This window comes from Mesocricetus auratus, unplaced genomic scaffold (assembly GCF_017639785.1).
Source record: "Mesocricetus auratus isolate SY011 unplaced genomic scaffold, BCM_Maur_2.0 Super-Scaffold_15014, whole genome shotgun sequence".
In the NCBI taxonomy this organism is placed as follows: domain Eukaryota; kingdom Metazoa; phylum Chordata; class Mammalia; order Rodentia; family Cricetidae; genus Mesocricetus; species Mesocricetus auratus.
In genome coordinates, this window is record NW_024429186.1 from 31,151,507 (window position 1) to 31,177,913 (window position 26,407).

The 26,407-nt window shown below is 44.7% G+C and overlaps 1 protein-coding gene across 19 annotated transcripts in view; it reads right to left on the reverse strand.

The window, feature by feature from the left end:
- Ttll5 (tubulin tyrosine ligase like 5) overlaps positions 1-26,407 on the reverse strand; it is a 234,662-nt gene that overhangs the window by 18,225 nt on the left and 190,030 nt on the right. For 15 of the 19 annotated variants that reach the window (XM_040742715.1, XM_040742720.1, XM_040742719.1 and 12 more), the window contains 3 exons: positions 24,005-24,213; positions 13,123-13,205; positions 9,058-9,180 (listed from right to left, as the gene is read on the reverse strand). In XM_040742715.1, the coding sequence (XP_040598649.1) occupies positions 9,059-9,180; positions 13,123-13,205; positions 24,005-24,213 (414 nt within the window). In that variant the 3' untranslated portion in view covers position 9,058. Of the gene's footprint in view, positions 1-6,948; positions 8,014-9,057; positions 9,181-12,225; positions 12,500-13,122; positions 13,206-24,004; positions 24,214-26,407 lie in introns of those variants that run through there. The other 4 variants (XM_040742717.1, XM_040742722.1, XM_040742721.1 and 1 more) reach the window with 4 other exon arrangements.

The window sequence follows — 26,407 nt, forward strand, 5'->3', positions numbered from 1 at the left end:
CCATGCTCCACCTTGTTCCCTTCACACAGGCTCCCTCACTGAACCGGAGCTAGAGTGCTGCGCAGCAAGCCCCAGTGATCCTTCTGCCACTGGCTCCCCTCACCAGTCCTTGTGCTTATGCAGTGAATGCTCTTATGGACTGACCCATCTCCCCAGCCTCCCCTCTTTTGGTCTTGATGGTATCTTCTGAGGCACACAGTTCAAACGTTTTTATGGGGTCCACTTTAATTGCATTGTTTCATGTGCTTTACGGGGCTGTATTAAAGAAACTGTGGCTTAGTCAAAGTCATAAAAACATACTCATATATTCTTGGAATTTTAATGTTAATTCTTTTATTCTGTCAGCTTGGGATTCATGTCTATGCACAGCATGAGCTAAGATTCAACTTTCTTTTTCTGCAAGGGGACAGCCCACTGTACCAGGGCCATTTGTTTAGATTATTCTCGTTCCACTGTACGGTTACAGTAGTCTGGCTAACAATCCATGGCATCATGAGGAGTTCATTTCTGGACATTGATTCTAGTCTACTAATTTATCCCATGTCACACCTATTACTGCATAGCTTCTGTATTTATTACTTTAAAATCCTGTTTAAAATTTCAATGCAGGACCATTGAGCAAGCTTCTGTTTTGGGTTTATCATTAGTTATCAAGCCCCATTACTACTCTTTTTTGGAGACTTTCAGTGAGGACCTGAGCACAAGAAAGCGTTTCTTCAAACTAAGCAGGGGTCGTTAGAACCTCTCTGAGTTCCTACAACAGTCACACTGTGAGCAGACTCCAGGACGCTCAAGAGCAACCTGCCCACACAATGGAAGTGGATGGGCCATATCACTGCTATAACGCACCAGGAAAATGGTATTGTTTCAAGTAGCGAACAGCTACAGTTGGCCTTTTCCTCTTTTCCCTCCTAACTCTGCCAGGAAGATGAAGACTCTCAAGTATTTCTGAAGCCTCAGGTACCAGGGGGCCCAATCCCGTGTGCTGGCCAGCATGGTGGCTAAGAAGGGTCAAGAACTGCCGTCTATCTTTGCGGCAGTCACAAAGCTGGTGACAGAGAGGTGATGGACTCTGTTCCCAGGGAGAAGACTTTGGAGCTGTCAGGGGTGTATCAGCATCCCTTCTCTTGTTCTTTCTCAAGAAAAGATTTGCTGAGGGAGGTGATGGGCCCAGCTGACTGACTGTTCTCTGGTCTTTGCTGATAGGAAGATGTGGGCAAGCGTGCCAGCTGTCTGCGCTCCTGAGGAAGCTACCTGCAGGCAGGCAGACTGAGCTGGCATCTGTCTTCTGCCCTAGCCTCCTCCTCCCCAGGAACACAGATACACTGTCAGTGAAATGGCAGCATCTGTAACCAAAACTCTGAAAGACCTCACTTTAGGGTTCCTGCTTCCTGTGAGGGCTAGAAAGAGCCAATGACTTGGACGTCTGTCTCTGGCTTCTGAACATGGGAGAAACAAACAATCCTACCTCAGACTGCCCCAGTTTCTGTCCCCCTCAGGTAATACTCCACAATGACTACACGGTGACCATGCCTTTTCCTTCCTCTGTCCTCTACTCCACAGCAGAGGGCCAAGCTCCTGACTTCAACTAAGGCCTTGTTGAGCTCCCTCTGCAGTCAGAAGTGCTGTTGCTCCACAGGAAGTTAGGTGTGGGGCACACAGCCAACCTGCTCAGGATCACGGATCCTTGGTGTGTATGACCTGTGGTGGAAGGTCCTCATGAGGAAACAGTGCTGGAACAAACAGGTTCATGGTGGAGTCTGCAATGCAGGTCAGAGGTCATTATCTAGAGTATCGATCAGTGGTTATTTTATAGGGAATAATTTTATAGTGCTACAAGAGATGGAACATCTAATTTTGACATTTAATAATAAAATACATTGTCTATTTATTTTCCTTTAGATTTTGTCTTCTGAGATTTTTCATTTTACTTTAAGCCAGAAAAATAGAATTATTTTCCACAAGCAAAATTATATGTGTAAGAATGTATTATTTATTTTAAATCTCATATTTCAAGGCATATTTTAAGTATTGTCAGGGATTCAAGAAACATAGGGGGTCTAATTCTACCTTCAGTTATGGTCTTACTGAGGAGACAATCTGCCCAAGAAACAAGCAGCGATAAGAAATGACAAAATATAAAGAACTGTTAAACTTGATGATATAAACTTAAGTCTCAAGGGACTGAAAACTGACAAGATAAATGCAAATTTACAGGATGGCTTACTGGAGGAAGAAAAGTTTAACTGGGTCCCTCAGGGTTGGGGAGGGTTTGCAAATGTACACAAGCATACAAATAGCAAAATAAACAAAGGAAGAAATGTGACATTCACTCATTTATATCCTCAGCAGAATTTCTTACACTCCTGCTGTGTTCTGGATACTATGCTGGGGTTTCAGACTGGACCCAATTTCCTCCTTCTGGAGACTGGAAAAGCATTCAAATAATCCATGAAGTCTGAGAGAGAATGGCCATCAGAGCTCTGCCAGAGCTGAGTCAGACCAGAGCTGGGCAGAAGGGAAGCTGCATAAGCCACACAGGGAGAGATATGGCGGGCAGGGGGCGGGGGAGGAGAGCAGGAGGACATGGTATCAAGATAGCAGAAACTATGTGAATACAGGACCAGAGAACACAAAGGTCATATATGTGGAGAGAGTGCTTCTGTCACCTGCTTCTCAACCATGTGGGTACAGCGGGAAGAGAGACCAAGCACCCGAGCCCCTGCCTAAGGGCTCGACTAGCCCAAAGAGAGGCTGTATTTAGGACGGTCTAAGACACATGCAATCCACACTGTCCTCTAAGCAGTCATTATCCTACCCCTGGATCATGTGGCTGCAAAGATTCACTACTGGCTTTGTCCTGCCCTGGTGCCGTCCTTACTGACATGCCCCATAAGATTTTTCTTGCACGTATATTGTGTCAGGAAGCTGCCAAATGAAATACATTTCTGAGCTAGCTGGCCGAGAGTACTATTACTTCATTCAGTGAATTCTACATAAAGCATGCTAAGTAGTTACTTTGGAATAAGAATAGGAAAAAATAGGAGAAAGCTTGATTCTCCCACAGGTTTTTTATTTTTTTATTTTTTATACTGCTGGGGAGTTAAACCCAGAGCCTCATGCATGATAGGCAATGAAAACTCCAATTCATATCATGTTTCCTTTTTGTTCTGGCTAGTACAACACTCAGGAACAAGTTTTACATCAACTATGTTTATTTGACCCCTGATTTAAAATTTTTTTTGAATTTTCACATTTCTTAGATGTGAGTTTCCCTTAATATTTCATGTTTTTATTTTATTAATATTTTATATTATATTTTGAGACTTTATGCTAGAGGCGGAGTTTATGTTGTACCTGCTAAGTTATAACCTCACCTGAAAGACGTGCCAGCAATGTATCAGGTGGCAACTTCGACTCCCTCCCATAATTATGCTACACTAGCGCCAGGCTGGCATACGACGGGAGGTGGTGGCCACAGTGGGCGTCTGCTGATGAATAGATGGGAAGCCTCTGACCGTGTCTGAAGAGTGGGTGAGAAAATGGTGCACAATACCAGGCGGAGCCACGAGTCCCCTGTGCCATTATCCTGCAAACTGTACTGGATAACACCATTGAGTTTGTAATCAGGTACTGCAGGGTGGGATTTTCAGAAAGCTGCTCTTAGAAATGAGGCCTAACCTTTATTTAGTACTTGCTCATCCTTCTTACTGATACCTATATGTGCACATACTTATCCCTTCTTACTCATCTATATGTGCACACCGTATTTACCTTCTTACTCTATCTATATGAGCACACCGTATTTACCTTCTTATTCTATCTATATGAGCACACTGTATTTACCATATTTACCTTCTTACTCTATCTATATGTGCACACCATATTTACCTTCTTACTCTATCTATATGTGCACACTGTATTTACCTTCTTACTCTATCTATATGTGCACACCATATTTACATTCTTACTCTATCTATATGAGCACACTGTATTTAACTTCTTTATCTATATGTGCACACCGTATTTACCTTCTTACTCTATCTATATGTGCACACCGTATTTACATTCTTACTCTATCTATATGAGCACACTGTATTTACCTTCTTTATCTATATGTGCACACCGTATATACATTCTTACTCTATCTATATGAGCATATATTTACCCCTTCTTGCTATCTGGTCAGACATCTGGTCAGAGGAACAGGCTAACAGAGAGCACTGCTTCACTGTTTGGTCAGGTGGCCAGTTTTCATGAGCCTGGCTCCCAAGAAGCCATCTCTTCTCTGTGTTCATATACGACAACTTCGCTTCATAGAGGTACACTTCACCGAAGGGGCTTCTCTCCTGTTGCATGTGTATTCATGTGTGTGAGTACAAGCATTCCATCTTGTTTAGGAAAGATTCCCTTTGTTGTGGGCTGGTGCACACACCAGGTTCAATAGCTCTCTGAGCTTCTGTACTGTTCTGTTTCCACTGCTCCTCTTGTTGTAGAAGCATGGGGATTGTGTATATACACCACTGTGCCTGGCTTTCCATGGGGCCTGGGGATTAGAACTGAGGTCCTCATGCTTGCGCAGAAAGTGTTTCACCCACTGAGGTACCTCCCTAGATCTTGTGGTGTCTCCCTTCTCAATGACCAAAAGCCTACCATGGGCAAGTCAGATCCTCTGTATGAAGAAGGGACAGGTATTTGCACACATGCACAACAGAAGGAAAGAGGGACAGATTCAAAAGACCAGAGGAGAATCTTAAAGAACAGCAGTTTTGAAAATTTCCTATTATAACATGTGCTTAAAACAATGAAAGGTTCATTACCCAATATAGTTTTCAGTTCTACCACAAAAAATATAAAAACTTATCAAGCTTCAAAACATCTACATTCGGGCTTGTCATCTATTTGAATTTCCATGGCAAATCACAAGTAAATAGGAAGGGGGAACGGAAAAAACCCTCTCACATATTTCAGTGCCAAAATACAAAAGAGCAAACCTTCTACTTACTAAGAAGAGACGAATCAATCCAAGAACTGCAGTGACTTACAAGCAGCTGACTTGTCTCATCATTGAGAGCTGGGTTGGCTTTCTTACCGACACCCTCATTGTGCTGGGGTCATAGGTTATGCCTTACTGATATACCTACTCGGACCTGCTCATCTCTGGCATCAGGTAGCTAGATCAGGTTGAATGCAGTGAGCCCTTGCTAGCTATGCAGCTGACTGGGATAGCCATGCTCACAAGTTGAGAAAAGAAATCCAGGGGACGGTTGTTTGAGTCTAACTAGTGATGCTTTCTCCACTGAGGACTGGAGGGAACCTGAGTCTTTTCTTTATAACTTAATTTGAAAGAATAAAGGATAAATATCAACACCAATCATGTCAACAGGGCAATCTACTTCATCATTTGCCAAGCCCTACAGTTAAATACCGACACCCCCTGGAACCCAGTTCCAACTCTGCAGATGAGGTAAGCACGGTTGTAAATATTCCATGAGTAAAGTTTGCTTTTTCCAAAGACAGGCATGGCTTAACATGCCATTTTCTTTCTGTAGAACTTTTAGGAACAATTATGTCCTAAGGACGCAGGATGGGAAAGCAAAGGCACGTGACTGTAACAAGCATCCCATTAACACTAGTAGCAAGGTGTGTGGCTTCACTGGCTGTGTGACTGGAGGCTGGATTGCTAACAGGGAGTGACCTGTGGAGAGACTCCCAGGGCAAGGCAACAAGAATGAACCAAATTGAACAGAGGTTACACAGGACCACACAGCTTTGCCACAAAATGCAGTTATGGGTATAAGTCTAAGGATCCAGGGTGCCAGGCATTTTTTTTCCCAAGAGCAGCACGTTCTTCAGGAACACAGCCTGAGAATGAGGCCTCTGGACCTCCCTTGTCTCTTTAACAAGGTAGTCATTGTTAACAGTTGACGAAGCATCACTCTTCTCTTGGGATTTGGCCAGCTCCGCAAGAGACAGTATCAATTTTCAGATGTTATCTTTCCCAGTAGCTTATTTCTTAATCCACTTCAGAAAGAGTTCCTTGGCTTTCTGTCAAGCAGTCCAACCCCCTTTGGGCGGGTTCTTAGAAGTACCCTCCCATCTTCTCCAAAGTGAAAGCCAGGCTGTCTCCTCTCTGACTTCCAGCCAGGTGGTTCAGCTAAACTTGAGTTTTGTTTCTCAGTGCAGAAAGAGTAACTGCAACAGGAGGCCTTAGGAGAAGGATGCAGAGTTTCAGTGGCTGGCAGCCAGGCCAGGCGGCCATGTACAGGCTGCATCCTTTTCCTTTTGTGTGGCTGCAGCCAGATCAGGCTAGCTAAATATGCCGATGAAGTACCACCGTGTGATGAGGCCTATCACGGAGTGATTCCTGGTGCGGCACATTAATGAAAGCCTTACTTCTGGTGTTTGTTCTAAGAATGTGCATGTTGGACATGGTATGAGAAGTCAGTGCAGCCTCAGGAGGAAGAGGGAAGAGCTTGGCAGGAGGAAGCAGATAATACTTCCAGTTTCTAGAGAGGCACATAACAGTGCACGTTACAATCACTGAGAAAACTACGCAGTGCTGGTCAGGAGGCAGACAAGAGCGAGGGGAATCACTGGTGTTCTGAGCAAAGAGAAGACCTGTCAAGGATACAGGCCAGTGTCTCTCCTTTGAATAATTTCCAGTGGGCTTTGGAAGCCTGGAGGTGTTTGTTGGACACTTGGGATTCGGTTCAGGAATGACTGGGCAGGGGGAACAGTTTGGATTGGTGTGGGAGAGTTTGACAAAGAAAGTTGTTGGGGATATGAACCTGGGACTGGCTGGTTTGCATAGAAGAGGTTTGTTTGTTCTGGGGAAACTTGGGGTTATAGTCAGGACTAAATAACCCTGATGGAGGCAGACATTTCCCTAGTCTGTAGGGACCCCAAATATTAGAACACTGAGAACACAGAAAATAACACAGAAAGTACAGTTAACACAATGTGTATATTTATACTATATTGGTAAACCAGGCACTAAGACAACATATACAGCAATATCTCTGTGTGAATTTAACACTTGCCTAGGGCAGTAGAGAGGGGTCTTAGATGGACTTTCATTCCTGACATCCTCAGCACAGTTACCTTCAAGAGGACCCCAGGCATTTCCTCGGCATTATGTGACATGTTTTGCAAACTTCATCTTCTTCAGTCTAGCACGTCTGCTTCTCTAACGCACATAAGGAAGGCTTCTGGGTCGGTCACAGCTGCTGATGCTGCCCATCAGTGAGTGTGGCTGCACAGTCCTCCGCTCACCACCATGACACAGATTGCTGCCAGAATGGGCTGTGGCCTCTGACAGTCTTCTGCCTCCTCACCCTGTAAGTTACTTCTGTGTTCAAGGAAGGCAGCCCACTGCGGATGGGCAATCTGAACCTAATTAAGTTTCTGCAGACACAGGCTGGTGGGCCTGCTTGGTGATGCTTCCCTGTAGCCATACTGCTGATTTCTGAGACCATGACTGACTCTGGGCCCATGTCTGTCACCCTTGGCACACTGTCTCCCCACTTCAGCTGTCTCCAGAAGATGGTGAGCTCAAGTTTAGCAGGACCATGTCTGTGCAGAATTCCAGGTGAGGAGATGAACTTTCTCAGGGCTACACTGCTGACACATCTACATGGCCGAGCACTGACCAGAGAGGACAGAGGGATACAGGAGTGCGGCTCGAGGAAAGCGGTACACCATGGCGGGTCCAAGGCTCACAGACCTGGAAACAGAGATGCCAGGACTCCTTGGCAGGCCATCAGTTTGGTTTGGAGCTGGCTGTCACATTCACCCTTCCGGATGCCGATGCACTGGAGGACATCTTGACCTTCTCCCTCACTTTTCTATACTTCACAAGTTGCTCATCAGGGGGCAGGCTGCTTAGTGTCAGGGTTAAAGTGTCATTGGCTGAGTGGTACCAGAATTTTGGGTGTTTTTGGTTTCTCCAGTACATATTGGTAGATGACCAAGTCGTGGATTTGGTGTTCCTGTCTCTCTCCTCATTCCTTTCTGGAGAGAGTTTAAATGGGTTGGGAAAGATATTTGAAGCTTTCTGATCCAATGTAAATGAACCCTGTGGTGGGTAAACAACTTTCCTTTCTCCCTTACTCTCCTGGGGTATTTTAATGAATAATACTTCTCAAAGAAGTTTATAAATATTCCCCCAGAGGAAAGAAGAATATTAAGCTCATAGGAGGTGTGCCATTAATGCTGAGTATGCGGGACCCAGCAAAGAAGAAAGGAATAATTACGGTCTTGAGGTTTCAGAGAATTTTCTGGTGGATTCTGAAGGCTATGGCTGGAACATAACACTGAGGAGCATTAGTGAAGTGAGGACCCAGCTTCACAAGACCAAGCCTGGCAATTCCTAATTGCACAGGCTACCACAGGTGGTGCAGGGTGGGTAGAGCTTGTTCTGCTGCCAATTAACGGGTGTGTGCTTATTTAAAACTTGTAACAACTGCAATTATCAACGTCACCGAGGCCTTTACAAAATATTTCTGTTCCCTTTCCACCTCATTATCTCAGTCCACAAACTACCTACACCTCTAGCTGAAAAGCCTTCCCTGATAATGAATACCTGTTCCCTGTTGAGACAAAAGCAATTGGGTCTCAATAGCGTCACCCTTTCCCATGCCCCTGGTATACTTTGCCTGTGAACCTTGGTTACAGCTTTAATGTTTTTGATTTGTCTCGAAGACCCTGCATTTTTAAACAAAAGTTTCTAGTAACAGCTGAGAAGGTTCTTACTGCCACAGCGCCACCTTCTGGGGGGCCAGGACAGTACAGAAGCTAGCTATGCACAGTTGAACTTTGACCCAGGTTTGATTAGTCCTTATGTGCTATGTTTCTATAAAGCCCCACTTGACTGCCCTTTTCCTTTGTTGGTACTTGGGGATCTGACCCAGGACTTCGTGCATGCTAAGTATATGTTGTACCAGTGAGCTATGTACCTGTACTGCATTGCTTTTCTTCATAGCTGCTAAGTTCCTAGCTGTGGCACGAAGTCAGAAAGTGATAACGACAAAAATACGCTCTTATTCTTACTATTACCTTAAATTGTCCCTGACTTCACCGACTTTGATTTTCTCTGTCCTAGAACTGTAGCAAAGGCTCCAGACTGAGTGGGTAAGGGTTTGGATCTGGCGAAAATAACTTGGGGAGCTTCCAAAGATCCTGGAAAAATGAAGAAAAAAATCCCCACTTAACACTGTATTTGATCTTGGCCCAAAGGACAAGAGGCAAACTTTCAAACTAGGCTGGGGAATCATTGTTCTCAGATGTCGCCACCCCGCCTCCTGCCAAGCACCAACTCCATGTCTCTCTTCTGCTTCCCAACAGCACAGGAGTGGGCATCCCCTCAAAATTTACCCTCCATCCCTGCACAGAAGATTGTTCGGGGAGTTTTAATAATGGGCATAGAAAGGGGGAAATGGAAGGAAAAGAAGAGGGCATCCGACCCTAGGGCCATCACCCCAAGAGCATTGCTTGTTTTATTCTTAACTTCATGTGTTCAGACCCACGGAGGAGCTCCAACAACTACATAATGTATGAGGAATAATCTGATAATGAAAACAGGTCATTCCACTGGCAGCTGCCTGGCAAGTAAGTCACTTGGAAGTGAGAGTGACTTCTAGGTCCTGAGGGTGCTAGCCCCTCTGGATTTACTTTACATTAAAGTAAGTTCATATCTCTTGTCTTAAGACACCAGGGGAGTGGGTGGGCACAGTCACACTGAGATGCTTCTGTGCTGTCCCCATGAAAAGATTATGGAGCTACTGCACATTTCACCAGGGCTGGAGACAATGAGCATTTAACAGGACACTGCTTCTTTCTTTCTGTAAATGACATCCGTCATTGGTTTTCAAGAGGGCAAGGCCCCATCTATAACCGAAGGCCAGTAGGAACTTAAGAATAAGGCTGTAGGGCCAGAGGCTGTACTCCAGGTAGGATGCTTTACAGCTGGTAAGGAGTGGGCTGGGCCAGAGCAGAGGGTGTGGCTGCAGATCCCTATAGTAACCGCAGCACCACAGTTATCTAATTTGCCTTCTTTGCTCTCTAGTTCACCATTAGCACTTCAAAGCTCAAGAAGGAGCACCATGGTTATAGAGAAGGAGAGCCAATGAGTTTGGCTCGGGGCCAAGGGCCCTCACTGCAGCTTCCTTCTCAAGTTTCCCAGTCTGCCGACTCTCCCCCTTCCTTTCATTGCAAACTGAGAATGTAAGGCTGAGGTAGGGAAGTTAAGGAAGATAACATTCAGGCAGCATTCCTTCCAGATCCTTGGCCAGGAGAGTTGCTATTTTACCTAATGTGTATGAAAGAAAGAATGCAATTAGCCCACCATCAATGGTAAAGGGCTCAGCTGTTTTACAACTTTGAGCTACCTGCAAAGTCACACATCTTAAAGTGGAGTCAGCCAGATGAAAGAGAAGGGTTAAAGGCCAGGAAACAGACATGGGCTATATTTATGGACCTGTTACTATACAAGACAGGGGTTAAAGGTATTCGGAAGACAGCTGAGGAGAGTAATATGGCATTGTTGTGTTCTCTTTCTCTGTCCCTCTCCTTCTCTCCCCTACTCCCTTCTTGTGGGCTTAAGGAAAACTGCTGCTAGTGGCAGCCCTGTATGCTTCGCACAGAACACCCTTCTGAAACTCTAGAAGAGCTTTTAAATCCAACTCTGTAGAAATCACAAGCTGCATTGCTGAGACACTGCCAGGCAGGGCAGATACTCACTACCAGTTGCCAATGCCACGTGTGCTGGCAACTCACGAAGTGTCAGCCCTTACTCGTTCCTGCACTTCAGCGTTTCCTTAGCATCAGGGAAGTCACAGACAATAAATCCAACAGCATGCAGAGGCCTCGAGTCACAGGGTGACAAGGCACTAAATATCTGGTGAGTGAACCAGGCACTTTAAGGTGAAAGCAGGGAAAATGGTTGATGGGGAATATAATTGCTTCATCTGCCCTTTAGGCTGACACAAATACAGTATGACTTTGACAAGATCTAACTGATGGCATCAAGGATCACCAAGCTGATGCAATTATGACCCAGCTGATCCTTCACAGTTCTAATTCCCTCAGGCAGAGAGCACACACAATTCAACTCCATATGGTTCAATTAAGAATGCACAGGAAGCCAGGTGGCAGTGTCGCATGCCTTTAAGCCCAGCACTAGGGAGGCAGAGGCAGAGATCTCTGTGAGTTCGAGACCAGCCTGGTCTACAAGAACTAATTCCAGGACAGGCTCCAAAGCTACACACAGAAACTAAAAGAATGCATAGGAAGCAGTCGGGGCTCCTAGGTCTTGCAAACTTCTCCATCTTAAGGCATGCGGAGAGGGAATTCCTGTGAACCAGAGACTTCAAACCTTCCCATGATTCTCAGCCATCACATCTCTCCATCACAGTTCCTGGTGCACTTTTACTTCTTAAGCACAGCTGCCACGCTCTAAGAGCTGGGGGGGGGTTCTCAGTGGCAGAGCACCTAGAAAACGTGAGGCGGGTGGTACAATGCCCAGCATGAAACAGCAAACACCATCATGCTCTAGTATTTATGGGGAGGGCCACAAGCATAGAGGCAGCAAATATCTCTTGAATTAAGACTCTGATAATGTGAAGGAGAACTAATTTTTCTTTTTCAAGACAGGATTTCTTTTTGGAGCCTGTTCTGGAACTTGCTCTGTAGACCAGGCTGGCCTCGAATTCACAGCAATCCACTTGCCTCTGCAAGGGTAAAGGCGTGTGCCACCACACCCTGGTGGAAAACTAATTCTTACGCTCTTATTAGAATGTTAGTATGGCCCAATAACCTGGATGTACACACCGCTTCACTTAATTCTCAAAATAAAGCATGAGATGCATGGAACTGTCCTCATGATATGTCAAGCTGCTCAGGGAATCTGCTATCACTTTCAGGGGCACTGCCACTCCCTGCCACACTCCCTGCACTCTTCCTGAACTCCTCCTCCAGGGCTCCGTGCAGCTGTCAGGATGACGACAAGTTCCCTCCACGGCTTATGACTGGCCCTGATACTTCCCCACTATTCTCTTGCACACACCCTTTCCCCAGCCACACTACCAGATGGAGTTTGCGGGAAAAGCACATACATGTGCACGGCACAGGGCCTTTGCATTCATTGCGTGTACTCCATGACACTTTAGGTGGACTTCACAATCTGCTGAGTCCTCTACACATAAAAAGATACGGGCTCTCAGTTCTTATATTCATATATTTGACAATGGGGTTACTACAAAACACTCAACACAGAGCCTTAGATACAGCAAAGGCCTAGTCAATGTTGTCTCTTGTCATTCCTCCATGTCCCTAGTACCAGAATCAGCCATAGAATCTCTGGTAGCCACTCCCCTGCCTCTTCCATCTCCTTGGGTCTCAGCATCTCAAGCAGAATAGAGACTACCTTGTTTGCCCTGTGTTGTGTGGAACTCAGGGGCCAAGTGATCTGTTCCATAGTATGTTGGTCAGTAGTCAATGTCTGTTGATTTGAATAAAAGTGATTTTCAGTTTTCTGATTAGTGCATGCTTATGAATTATTATGCAAAAAATCCTCTGGCTCACTGCTACCCACTTCCATACATGCACTTGCAATGAGAGGCTATGGGTCCAGCCAACAGATCTTTAGCATCAACACAACAAGACTTACACCAAAGTCCAGACCTCTAACTATGGACGATGCATGTACAACTAATATGCTGAGTCTTTGTTTTCTCATGTATGGGGAGGTAGGAGATGGATCTCATGAAGCTGTTGTGAGGTGAGGGCCGAGAGATCCAGCATGCAGAAATACTGTGTGAATAGTGAAGTACCAGCCACACACAGGGAGTGTCCACTCACCATTAAAACTCTGAGAGTATTCTAAATGCAAGGATGTTGCATTTACCTGATCAATTCAAAAAACAAAACAAAATACAACTCACCTACCCCAGGCTGTTGTATCATTCTAAAGAAAAAATATTAGCAAAAAACCTATCTGCTAATGCTTTCAAAGCCTGAACATTTGCTCTTTTAAGCTGATGTTATTGACAAAGGCAAAGGCAAGAACTGCCAAATGCCTCCTTCCTTGCTGCCCCACCCAGAGGAGAGCTGTTGGCCACTGACCTGTGGAGCTGGTGATGGGCAGAAATGCAGCAGGGTTAAGGCTGCTCTGAAGTCCGTTCAGCTGCCCGTCTGTGGAGGAGCCTCTGAAACACAAAGGAGCCTGGTGAGACCTGCAGGCAGGAAGGTGCTGATGGAAAGGCAAGGCCAAGGGCAGACCCTCCATGCCTTCTCCTGGTCTTGGTGCTTCTTCTCATGGTACACACTCCCCCGCTCCTTTGAAGCCTTCGTTAAAATGTCATGTTCCCACAGATTATTTCTTTCACTAATAGATACATCCATCTCCCAGAATACTATGTATTTCAAAACTGACCTTTTGTCTATTCCCAATTGCATGGTTCTTTTCTCACTAGTTATTTAGTGAATGAAAACTTAGTTCGTGGTTAGATAAGTCACATTTTTCAAAGACCACATTTCATGTAGAGCAGTGGCTCTTAGCTGGGGAAGGAAGGAGGGACAGATTGGTCACTGTCATCCTTCTCTGGCCTGGGATATCGACAAAGGCTAAGACATCTGTGGCTATCATACAATGGGTTGCCTAGCAAGTAAAGACTAGGAATGCCACTAAGTATTCAATCTGTAGTTCATAGACAGGACCCCCAACAATTACCAAGTGCAAAGGGCCCATGTTAGGCTGAGGCACCACTATACGGCACCTCCCCTCAGGCCAGCTCTGGAGGAGGCGACGATGATGGTTCTTGGTGTACAGGTTTCCAGCATGTTTCAGAAAGCCTATTTTGGCATGTTGGCTACATACAGATCACGTCAAATCTCCCCGTTAAAAGCTTTCTGTAACTTTTCACTGCATTCATCAAATTATAAGTTTCAAAGTTATAATTAGCAATTTATGTAGATGAATGCATCCTATTTGTCATCTTGACTGGAACATAAGCTCTATGAAGACAGAAACTATTGACAGTTTCGTTCACTTGAGGCATTTTGCTTATACCAGATATTTAATACAGTTTTGGAAGAAATCTGATTGTGCTTACAAACACATTTACTTACTAATAAAATCTACCTTGATTTTAGCTGGTATATAAAAGGTCTAGCTGAGAGGTTATGGCTACTGTCTGCTCATTTCTTTGGTTTTGTACTGTTCAGCATTTATCCAATAGTCTTTGGAACTCCTCCGCTAATGTGGCTATCCTACTCACTGGTTCACATAAAAAATACTCAGCGTGCCCAGTGTCTCATGATGGGTGGTGCAGCAGACATTAAAGCCAACACATGAGATGTAAATGTGCAATGAGTGAAAGGAGCAAAGCAGAAATGACCACAGGAGAGACGAGCAGGGAGCTTGGGTTCACTGGTGAAGGGCAAGGATGACCTTTCTGAGGAAATCCTATTTTAGTTGAGTCATGACATTCTAAGAAATAGGTGTTGGCCCAGAGTGGAGAGGAGGAAAAACATTTTTATGAAGAAATAAATTTGTTCAATAATTCTGAGCCAGGAGCAGGCTTATACCAACTGTCCCGGGAACCTTTGGGGACCATATAAGGAGAGAGTGAATATTTGCTCTTGCAATTCCAGTTGAGAAAGAAGTACTGGGTGGTGGGGGCAAGCATGGCCATTTCCTTGCAGAAGTAAACAAACAAACAAACGAATATTAAAGCTACTGTGTGTGCTTTAAGATCAGTTGAGTAGGGAGCAGTATGGGGTTGAACTCAGTTACATTAAAGCCTGTGTATGAACAATACAAAGGGAGGCAGGGAGGGCAAACTCATTGGGTTCATAGAAGAAACAGGCAGTGAAGAGATCGCTTAGACCCAGCGAGTTCTTTTAGCCTCTCTGGAACTCCCAACTCTCTCCCCTTTAAAAGGCTTTATCCTGTCCCTGTTCCAAGATCCCCAGGCCCCTGCGTCCAATTCCACTCACCCTCCCATCGTCCTTCCACAAGCACTACAGGCTGGGAGTTGGACTTATGATTCTACAGTGTTGGCCATAGGGCCTTACTACTCTTTAATGGAGAAATGTGTCCAGCAATTTAAGGGGGAAAATCTGAGTGGAATTTTCCATGGAAACTCTAGTATCCAAAATGGTTTAGGTCTGTTATGACTGGTTTTGGCACATTATGGGTAAACATGTTTGTGTTGTGCTAACATCATTTCCTTGGGAAAAATATTACAACTTCTGGGCAACTCATTCTAAACATGGCTAGCCAGGGTGGGAGTGTTCTTTTGCACTTGACCCAAAATGATTCTTTGAAATAGGGATATTTATCTAAGAACACAGGGATGAAGTTGTCCTCATTAGCCTTAACTATGACAGAATCATCTGAGAGTAGAGTTTGAGTTAAGGGACTGCCTAGATCAGATTAGCCTGTAGGTGTGTCTCTCTGTGTGTGTGTATGGGGGGGGGAGATTGTTAACTGACATAGGAGAACCAACTCACTATTGGTGGAACCATCCCTAGGCAGGTGTTCAGGACTGTGTAAGGAAGCTAATAAAAGTGAGACTGCAAGTCAGCTAGCCTCCATGGACCCTCCTGTACCTCTATGGCTGTAAAATGAATTCCCTAGTGTCTTAGTTAGGGTTTCTATTGCTGTGAAGAGACACCATGACCACAGCAACTCTTATAAAGGAAAACATTTAATTGGGGTGGCTTACATTTTCAGAGTTTTAGTCCATTGTCATCATGGTGTGACATGGTGGCCTGCAGGCAGACATGGTGCTGGAGAGGTAGCTGAGACTCACAGGCAAAAGGAAGTGGTCTGAGACACTGGGCATGGCTTGAGCGTATATGAGCTCTCAAACCTGCCTCCACAGTGACACACTTCCTCCAACAATGCCACACTTGCTCCAGCAAAGCCACATCTCCTAATAATGCCACTCCCTATGGGCTTATGGGGGGCAATTACATTGGAACTATCATAGTTGGTAAAATGTAATGCAGACCTGCCTTCAAGGTCCTGCCTTGACTTCCCCCCAGTGATGGTCTGTGATCTGGAGTTCTAACCTGAAATAACCCCTTTGACCTCGAAGTTGCTTTTGATCAGTGTTTTGTTATTTTTATTTATTTTTGCTTTTCGAGACAGGGTTTCTCTGTATTGCTTTGGAGCTTGTCCTGGAACTCTCTCTGTAGACCAAGCTGGCCTCAAACTCTCAGAGATTCACCTGCCTCTGCCTCCCAAGTGCTGGCATTAAAGCTGTGCACCGCCAATGCCTGGCTTGGTCAGTGTTTTCAATCACAGCAACAGAAATGAAACCAGAACAGCAGCTCTTTGATTGTCTCCCCCACTTCTCCCCCTCCTCCAGTACAGGGGATGGAATCAATGGTCTCATATATCCTAGTACTCCACTACTGAGCTATTTTGCAGCTCTCTCTGGCTATCTTCAAGGTAGCTGCTATTCTTAGACAACAGTGTAACAGGATCTTGGGATGCTGAGAATGAAAACAGTGAATATAAAGGACATCAAAGCTCAATGACAGGTGTCACACTAAACAGATACCACATTATCAACGCTGTCCTTATCACCATTGTCATTCAAACCATTTCATTAAGGACAGCATGCTGTTTTAATTTAGCCAGTATTTCCTTTGGGACTTGCCCACAGCTATGACCTACACAGGTTCCTGAAATATTAAAAGGTACACTTTGTAGCCAGGGTTGTGAGTCACTGGCCCCTGTCTGTCTACTCTTCTCTACTTTTTCTAAAGTCTAAGAAAGAACTTAACACAGGCATTCTTCTTCTAAAGCAATGGTTCTCATCCTACCTAATGCTGTGACCCTTTAATACAGTTCCTCATTTTGTGACCCATACCATAAGATTATTTTCATTGCTACTTCACAACTGTAATTTTACTAGTGTTATAAACTGCAATGTAAACCTACACTTTTTGATTGGTAACCCCTGTGAAAGGGTCATTTGACTCCCAAAAGGTTGCAACCCAGAGGAAGAGGTCACCAAAGAAGCTCAATAAAGAATTACCAATAATATTCCTATAAGATCAACACTGTCTGTGTTCATCACTTTGAAAGACTTCTTCTGATATAACTAGGAAAGCCTCTACTTGGGGAATGTAAGTCAATCAAAGGGTTGTCCAGAACTTCTACTGGCAGCATGACCACTCAATGCAGGCAGCTTGCGCACTTCTTGGCTAAGGTCATGAGGGGTATGGTGAGGAAACACCCTGTTATCCATTTGGCCAATGAGGCTTGATGTCCTTTTTTTGGTGAATCTGTATTTCCTCCTTTAGTGGTTTCCTCTTCTCTTGCTTTTGCCCAGTATGCCATTCCATGGACGCTTTGCTGAAGTGTTTTGGTGGGTACCTCACCAGGCTGATTACAGGTCAGTGCTGGATGCTTCAGGTTCTTTCCAAGGCTTTCCCATCTCTAGCTCACGGATACTGGTACCCTAGTCCAATGCTTTAGGAGAAGAGTTTAATTGGATTTGTGACACCGTATCAGAGGTGAGCTTTCTTTAGAAGTATCTTAGGGCTTATATTCCTGCAATGAAACACCATGACAAAGGCAACTTGGGGAGGAAAGAGTTTATTTCAATGTACGGTACCACAGCACAGTCCATCATGAGTCAGAGCAGGATCTTAGAGGCCAGAACTGAAGCAGGGGTCACAGAGGAATGCTTGCTCCTCCTGGCTTCTCAGCCTGCTTTTTTCTACACCCCAGGACCACCTGCCCAGGGATGGCATCACCCATAATGGGCAGAGTACACTATACCAATCAGAAACTCAGAAAACACACTACAGGTTTGTTTAGAGGCAATTTTTAGGGAGGCATTTTCTCAATTGAGAGTTCCTATTCCCAGATAACTCTTAACTTGTGTCAAGGTGACAATAAACTAGCCAGGAGAGGAAGGCATAAATCCAGACTGTATACAAAGCCAGAACTTGAGATGCTGACTGTCATATTTGGAAATGTCCCGAAGACACCCAAAATTCAATCATTTTTACAGAATGCTGGTGGTGGGGCTGTAGAGATGGTTCAGCAGTTACTAGAACTTGTTGCATTTGCAGAGGACCAGAGTTTCATTCCTGGCACTCACGCTGCCTGACTCACAACTGCTTATAACTTCAGCACTAAAGATCTTATGCCCTCTTCTGGCCTTCACGGGTATCACACACATGCACACAGAATACATAATTTAGAGATTATTAAAAAAAAAAACAAAAACACCCAGCCTCAAACAGTGATAAGCAACTCCTAAGGGTGAGAAGAGATCCTTAGAATACAATGTAGGCTAAGGAAATGAATGCTCCCCAAATGGAACATGTACTTTGAATTTTCTTAGTAAGTACTCACAGATTACATATCTTCTAACTTCTTTCCAACATTCCTACAGTTGATTTTCTTTCTTTCTTTCTTTCTTTCTTTCTTTCTTTCTTTCTTTCTTTCTTTCTTTCTTCTCCTCCCCCCCCTCCCCCGTTTCAGGAATTACTTGTTCCCCTGTGCCTGTCTCTAAGTCACTGAGTTCTCCTGGTTTTTCACAGGTAGCTCTGGTGCCTGGTGCCTGCACTTTCTCTGACACCTTTGCTAATTTAAAACATGATACACTCCACTGTCAAAGTCTGTTAAGAATACAACTAAAGAGTTTTCTAAAATGCAGTTCTCTCTCACACTTCAGCTTATTTTAGGAGCTGTCAAAGCCTCTGGATCTTTACCATAAATCCTTTTAATCCATCCTCAGACCCAGGGAGCTTTCAGTATTTGCTCATCTTTAAAGAAGAACGTCTTAAGAGGCGCAAAGCGAGGGAGGGAAGTCTCCATCAATCATGTTATTACTTCACCCACAGCAGGGACGAAAGGTGAGGTTTTTAAGCCAGTGACCCATGCATGAACCACTAAAAGACTCATCATTCCATGACTCTGACACTACTTACTACTCACCTACACACAACTAGTGTGGCATCTACTGAGGAGGGTGCTAGCCTGTCTCTCTGATGTCCACACCAAAAGCAAAACCGAAGCCCTCCCAGGCCACTACTCAGGCCCAAGTGATGAGGGCAACAGAGACAAGATAGGAGACTCTATCCTCCTGACTATTTACTTCTTCTAGGTCCAGGCTCTGTCCCTGAGTGAGTGGGGGCCATGTGGGAGTGTTCCAGCCTTCCACTCATTTCCCAGACTGCACTGGAAGCCATATAAAAGCCTTCAATGTTGTTCTTCAACCCAGTCCTTCCTGGGTAGCACCTAGCAGGAATTCCCCGTCACTCTGCATCAGAGTGGCATCACTCTTTCCTCCTCTCGAGTGCTTCACCGGCCACTTAAGTGGTAAAACTGGCAAGGAAAGGAAGAGGTCTAGTTCCTGAGTGCAGTATTTTAGGATGATTAATCTGCATTTGCTGTACACATGCAATTTAAGAGGAGTGGTAGGGACTTCTGAAGTGAGTGGTCTGCTGGGAAGTCTGCGGTTAGCATGCTGGGTGCTAAGAGGGCCAGTTCTGGCTGGCACCTGTGTACCCTCCTACACCTATAGCTCCTATTACGCCCCATTCCTCTACCTCCCAGCATGAAAACTTCACAACTACTAACTATAATGACCACTTTAGAAATACATTTAGTCCTCCCCATATAGAATGGATATACAACAAACTCAACTGTGTTCCTTCAAACCATAATAAAAGACTGAAAGATGGACAGGTGATGGTTAATCTATAGCACAATATCAGCCATACCCACAACAAGAAGGTTTGGACTGTTACAACTCCTGAGTACTTTCCTTAGAATCTTCTCTTTACAATGACTCACGTAAGAAACACCTGTAATTCACAAGCATGTGTCTGAATGGATATTTATTTTTATGTTCTTCTGACATTTATTGCTGGAACAGGTTACATAAGACTGCCAACTTCCGAAAATGACTGGGGCATTTGCAGATACTTGGTTTGACCGAGCTGCTTAGCTCTTGATACTTTCCTCCTCCTAATCCCAAAGTCTTTAACAAACATGACTATCCTAGGTGCTGGCACAGGACACCAGTTCGTTACCTTTAAAAATTCCCACTAAGGTTGGGCGTGTTGACACACACCTTTAATCCCAGTACTTGGGAGGAAGAAGCCCTGTCTCAAAAAACAAAACAAAACAAACAAACCAAAAAAAAAAACCCAAAAAATCAAAAGGTCACTTTAGGCAGCGTGACTTAAATACGGTAGTTTGCTCTTTGTCATCCTTCTCCTCTCCTCTTTTTCCTGCCCTTCCCCACCCCCTCTCCTCTTCTCTCCTCTAGGATCTCAGGGCCACATAACTGCTCCACCACTGAACCCCCCACTTCCCTTACTTTCTTAGGAGAATCTCCCCAAGTTACAATCACTTTGATCTCGTTCATTCAAACCCATTATAAGCCTTTGTCAACCTTTAACCTCCTGGGGTTTCTTTTCCCATATTTCTGGGGAAATACATGTGATCCTGGCTCTTAAGGAAAGAACAGTTCGGATGCATCTGGTTGTTCACAGCCATCAACCCTTTTCTTCAGTTACTTTGTAGAAGAAATGCCACAAAGGAGGAGGAGAGGTGGACACTGGGTTATGAAGTGTCTCAAGTGCTGGAGGAGAATTAAGAAAGGTGACTGGGCCTATGTAAATGGTTAGAAATAAGTAAGGGGAGCTGGGTGTTGGTGGCGCACGCCTTTAATCCCAGCTCTCAGGAGGCAGAGGCAGGCGGATCTCTGTGAGTTCGAGGCCAGCCTGGTCCACAGTGGGAGTTTAGGACAGCCAGGGCTACAGAGTGAGTTCTAAGACAGCCTCCAAAACAATACAGAGAAACCCTGTCTCAAACCCCCCCCCCCAAAAAAAAAAGTAAAGGGAAGGGAAAGAAGGAAGAAACGTCCACTTTCTTCACAGAACTGACAAGTTACTCTTAAGTAGAGTTGGGGTATATGAATTTGTGAACGATAACAAGAGCTGCTGGACCAAGAGGGGACCAGAAAAAAGGCTGTGAAGTGAGACTAAACACAACTGCACTCATAAAGAAGCTGTCAACGGCATCAACAGAAAACAAGCTATTGTGTCGAATCATTCAGGAGGGGCAGCAGGTTTTGTTTTACACATGGGAAAAAGACTTGAATATTATCATAATGAAACAGGACCCCAATGTTTTGATTTTCAACTCCCTTTGCACCCAAATCCAAATGACATTCCATCTTTTATGTTCTATTGTTCTCCAGACTCAACCTCTAGGATGTGGAAACTTTGATGATGCTCTTGGAAATTGCTTCTGCCTGACTGATGCCAACCTCTGTGCTAGGAGAAGCTTGAAGTTCAACCCAAAAGCACAGGGCTTGGCATGGTGAAACGCTCATTACAGCTTCTCATTAGCTGTGTCTCTTGGGGCAACGGTGGCATTCTTGGGCGTGACTCAGTCCCACCAGTCAGAAAGGACAGCTCTTGGGTAATATAAGTGAGCCAGAATGAAGGCTATAACAAGATGGGAACAAACGAAGCAACACGTCTTTCACCAATACAGTAAAAAGTTACATGAAATTTTCTGGACTGTCATCTCATTGTCAACCATATCAACACATAAGCCTTATTTAGCATGTATTATGTAGCAATGCTGTATTTGAGTTCAGCATTTCTGAATCCATTTCTCGTCATGATCCCTTTATCCAGGGACTACTGTCATTATTCCGATTTTAAGGTAGGAAACTGAATCACAGAGCTGTGAGTAAGTTGTAGATTGGCCAGAAACAAGAATCGCTCTAGAAGAGGAAGGTGGCCTGAATGATGCTCAAGATTCTGACTCCAGGAGCCATGAAAACTTCTGTGGATTAAAAAAACTGCACTGCTTGTCTGGAAGAACAACAACAAACAAAAAAGATTGCACGGATCCAAATAAAATATAACGTTTAGCTTACAATACTGCATTGGTCGCAGCTTCACTGTCTGGAGTACTTTCAGATTCAGAATGACCTAAGCTTACATACGGGAACTATGGTAACAGTGAGCAAAGCTGGTGGGTACCTTGGGACTGTCTGTGCTGACCCTGTAACTTTTTTTTTGCTAAGTCTAAAATTAATGTAATTCATTGAGTCAGCTCAGGAAAGCAAAACCACAAATAAACAACAACAACAACAAAACTCCTACATTACTTTTTTTTAAGTGAGAAGAGAGCTCAGCTCATAAAAACTCTTGTTATGCAAGCCTGATGACCCGAGTTCAGTTTCTGGAACCCACGGTGGCAGGACAGCATTGGCTCCCCAAAGTTTTTCTCTAACCGCCAAATGTGTACCATAGTATATGTGGGTCCATTCTCTCCTCTCCCCAGCTACCCCCACAATAATGATGATGATGATAATAGAATATATCTATGGGGCCCCCATAACACTGGGTATTCCACATGTGAGAGAATATTAAAATCTCCATTAGTGCTAACTTAGTCCCACAGACTTATGCTACTTTTAAAGGCAAATTGGAAACTATTTGCTGGAACAGCGCCTCACAGCATGCCTTCTGATACTTGGATTATATTTCTTAAATTCTGAAGAAATCTTTGCTTTCCCCCCTTCTGTGCATTTTTGATGCTGAGCTGTTTCCGGTTTTCCCACACTCCTGCCTGTCACAAAGAAGAAACCACAAAAATTCAGCAAAGCAGAATTTGCCCAAAGAACTGCAATTCCATCTCGGGAGTCTGCAGGGCTTCCCGGCCAGCAGCAAGTTGAGGGCAGCCTTCAAATTTCCAGCCCTGCCACCCAAGTCCAGCTCTTCACCAGCACCACCCAGCCCTCGAGGCCCATGCAGGAGAGTCCACAAGGATTGTATCAGCAGCTTCAACATTTGCTTTCAAATGGTTAGCTGTGAGCTTCTCAGAGCTGCAGAGTATCTTAAGCATCCATCAGAGGGTGACACTGCTCACTTCGTTCCTGCTTATGCACTTACCTGTGAAGCAGGTGATTACTGCCCTATTATTACAAATGCAGAGACCCAAGGGCAAGAGATTGAGTAACTCTCTCAATGTGTAATGGGGTGGGGGCTCGGTAGGCTGCATACAGGGGCTGCACTCTTCAGGATTTGACTACTTTCTGGGGTTCAGGGCAGGAGGAGCACACAGCTTCTCTGTCTTTGCACCAGCATTCACCTGTAGCCTTCCAGGGAGCATGAGGTCACTGCAGTGCCCACGCTCCTGCTCTTCAGTGCTCAGCAGGTACCGAGGAAATATTTGTTGGGTAAATGAATAATGACAGCGATATGATTAAGAGAGCCACAGGGGACTGTTCGGACTCAAATCCACAATTTGATTCGCCCTCCACAGGGGGAGAAAGCAGTAACAACACGTTCTGAGTTTCTGACAACCAAAATTGAGCTTGTGAAGGACAGCCGAGTAGGGCGTCCTAATGAGAAAGAGCGATACATAAATAAATAGTCGTAGGTATCCTATTTAGTATAAAACAGGTGGCCTACAAAAAGCATCAGAAACACCATTGCTGCACAGTTCTTTGATCAGTGCTGATGACGTTAATTGCCTAAACACAAATGCAAATGAGGGGAAGAGGAGGACTGAATTTGACAAGAAATTAAAAGAATCGAATTCTTTGGAGTAAGCCAGAGGAGATCCACAGGGAGGGAGGGAGGCCTTTTGAGCCTCCTTCCTCCAAGCCAACAGATCAAGACCATTATCTAGTGTACTCTCTGTAACTCCTGTCAGAGGCTGGCAGAGTTGGTTAGCAATAAATAACCTTGTAGATACTTCATCACAATTCCCAGGGAGCCTAAAAGCACAGTGGCTGCCCCTCCCACAGGGTAGAGCCCAGATACTTAATACTTCAATTCCTCCCAGGTGATTCCAATTTGCAACCATGGCGGAGTCCCAAGTTTGGCTGCATACAGGTGTGATTTCAATTCAAATGGTCTAGAAGGCTTTCTAAAGAGTGCTGTTAGCTTAGAACTGATACAACATTGGAAATTGCACATACCGTTACAGAAAACTTACTTGGAAGCCCTCTGGGATGTTGCCTTTCTGAGCACTTGTTTGGATGGGGGCTTGGAGATCAAGGTGGAGGAACTTGGAGGTGGCACCACTTTTTGTGACAGGGTGTTTGGCTTCTGGCCACCAGCTGTGGCACTTGAAATTCTACAGCCTGCACCATTATTCATTGTCCATAAACTGGAGTTAGGTAGTGTCTGGCTGCCAAAGATTGCCTATAAGAAAAAAAGAAAAGAAAATGATCAATGGAGAGCTTCTTCATCACCGCTGTCATCCTGAAGAGGGGCAAAGAGGAAGGGAAACTGTTAAGTGTTAGGAGAAAGTTCCCTAAGGTTGCCAGGACAGATCTTGATTCAGAGAAGGGTCTCTCAAAGAAGAGTTGCCAGGGGCTTTTGAAAACCCCCTGACTCAGGAATTGAGGCGCTAGTCAACACACATGAATGAGAAAAGCTTTTGGTCTCTCAGCTTAGTTCCCTTCACTGCTCAATTCAAAGAGTGCTTAATGAATGTCCTCCTAGTCAGAGAAAATGGCCTGGAAACAGGGCTGGGATACTAGACTACTTCAATACTGTGATCTGGAGGTAAACAAGGATGCCCATGTGACAAGGGCACCCTGCACAACCAGTTGGGGAAACCAGGCAGGGACAGAAACTAGGAGCCAAGCTATGCCTGACCTTGAGGGTTAGTTTCAGAATCCCAGCACCTCAATGAACTAAAGTTTAATGTAAAATGTAACATTTGACAACACTTACAATAAGTTTACTATAAGAACACATCACCCAGTGAATACATGACTGACACTGGGTACCTTCTGCAAGAGGTGGGCCTATAAAGCCCAGAACACCACCTAAGCATAGTGAAAACCACACAATCTGTAGGACACGAAGGCACATTTCTTCCAAATGGATGCTTAGCAATATTTTTTCTTTTTCCACTTTTATGTTTGTGTGTGATACCCATGTATGCGTGTGTGTGTGTGTGTGTGTGTGTGTGTGTGTGTGTGTGTTTATGTGCATGTGGAGACCTGAGGTTGATGGTGGGACTCAGGGTTGATGCTTCTTCCATTTTATTCACTGAGTCAGGGTCTCTTAAATCCAGAGTCAGTGATATGCTAGTATTACTAGCCAGCTTGTTCCATGATCCCCTTGTCTCTGCCTTCTGAGGTTGAATTACAAGCTGGCTACCACTCCTACTGGCATTTATGTGGGTTCTTGGAATTCAAACTTGGGTTGTCACATTGTAAGGCAATCCTAATGAAGGCTGTGGTACTGCTTAGGGTCTGGGCCACCACTTGGGGCCAGTTGGAGTCCAGGAACCATGCTGCTGTTGATGGCCATGTCTGGGTCTGTGGTCCTGAAGCAGCAATTGATGACCATTGGCCATGTTACCACAGGGGCCCAAGAGAACCAAGTGTTGAAACATGTGTTGAAGCACCAAGGATGTGCTGAGCAGGCCCCGCCTTTCACTGACCAGGGGAGAGTCCTTCTCCCCAACCAGGGAGCTGACCCCACCCCTCACTGGTTCTGAGATAATGGATCTGGATGACCACAGCACAGGAGAGCTGACACCACCCCTCACCAGAGAGGAGTGGTTCCAGGAGCCTAGACTGACTTGATTACCACCCAGGCACACATCCAGGGCTTTGAGTTGGCACTTCTCAACATATACCCCAACTGTGACCTGTTGGAGCCAGTGAGGGGACTGGCCCCTTGTGTGTCAGTTTCTGTGCATGTGCACATGTGCTGCTTTGGGTAATTTCCAGCAGGATCTCTGGGAGGAGTTTCAGTGAAGGTCAAGTATTGATGGTGTACCAGAAGCCAGAGGCCTTGAACTTGACCAACAACACATTACACAGTGAACATTTACAAGTGAAGCTGTTTGAACAAAGGGAAATGCTGCATGATACATAGCAGCTTCCAATGCCACTGAGACAAATGAAGAGGTAGGAAAGATGGAGGAGTAAAGTGACTTTTTTTTTGTTGTTGTTGTCTGCTTTTTTTTCATTTTTCATTTGTTTTTTTAGTTATTATTTTTTAAAAAACAATAAATCTATTTGCATTTTATATGTATTGGTGTTTTGTCTGCATGTGTGTCTGTGTGAGGGTGACAGATCCACTAGAACTGGAGTTACAGTTGTGAGCTGCCACGTGGGCGCTGGGAATTGAACCTGGGTCCCCTGGAAGAGTCGTCAATGCTCTTAACCACCAAGCTATCTCTCTAGCCCCTTCATTAACATTGTTATTTTTCCAGTTTTTTATTATTTGGTTTTAAGGTTAAAGGGCAGATATGGAGGGATTGTGGTACATGATATGAAATTCCCAAAGAATCAATAAAAAATTATGTTTCTTTTTTAAAGATGAATTGAGAGGCTGTGGGAAAATGTCTAGCAATTCTCTGTTCTCTGACTTT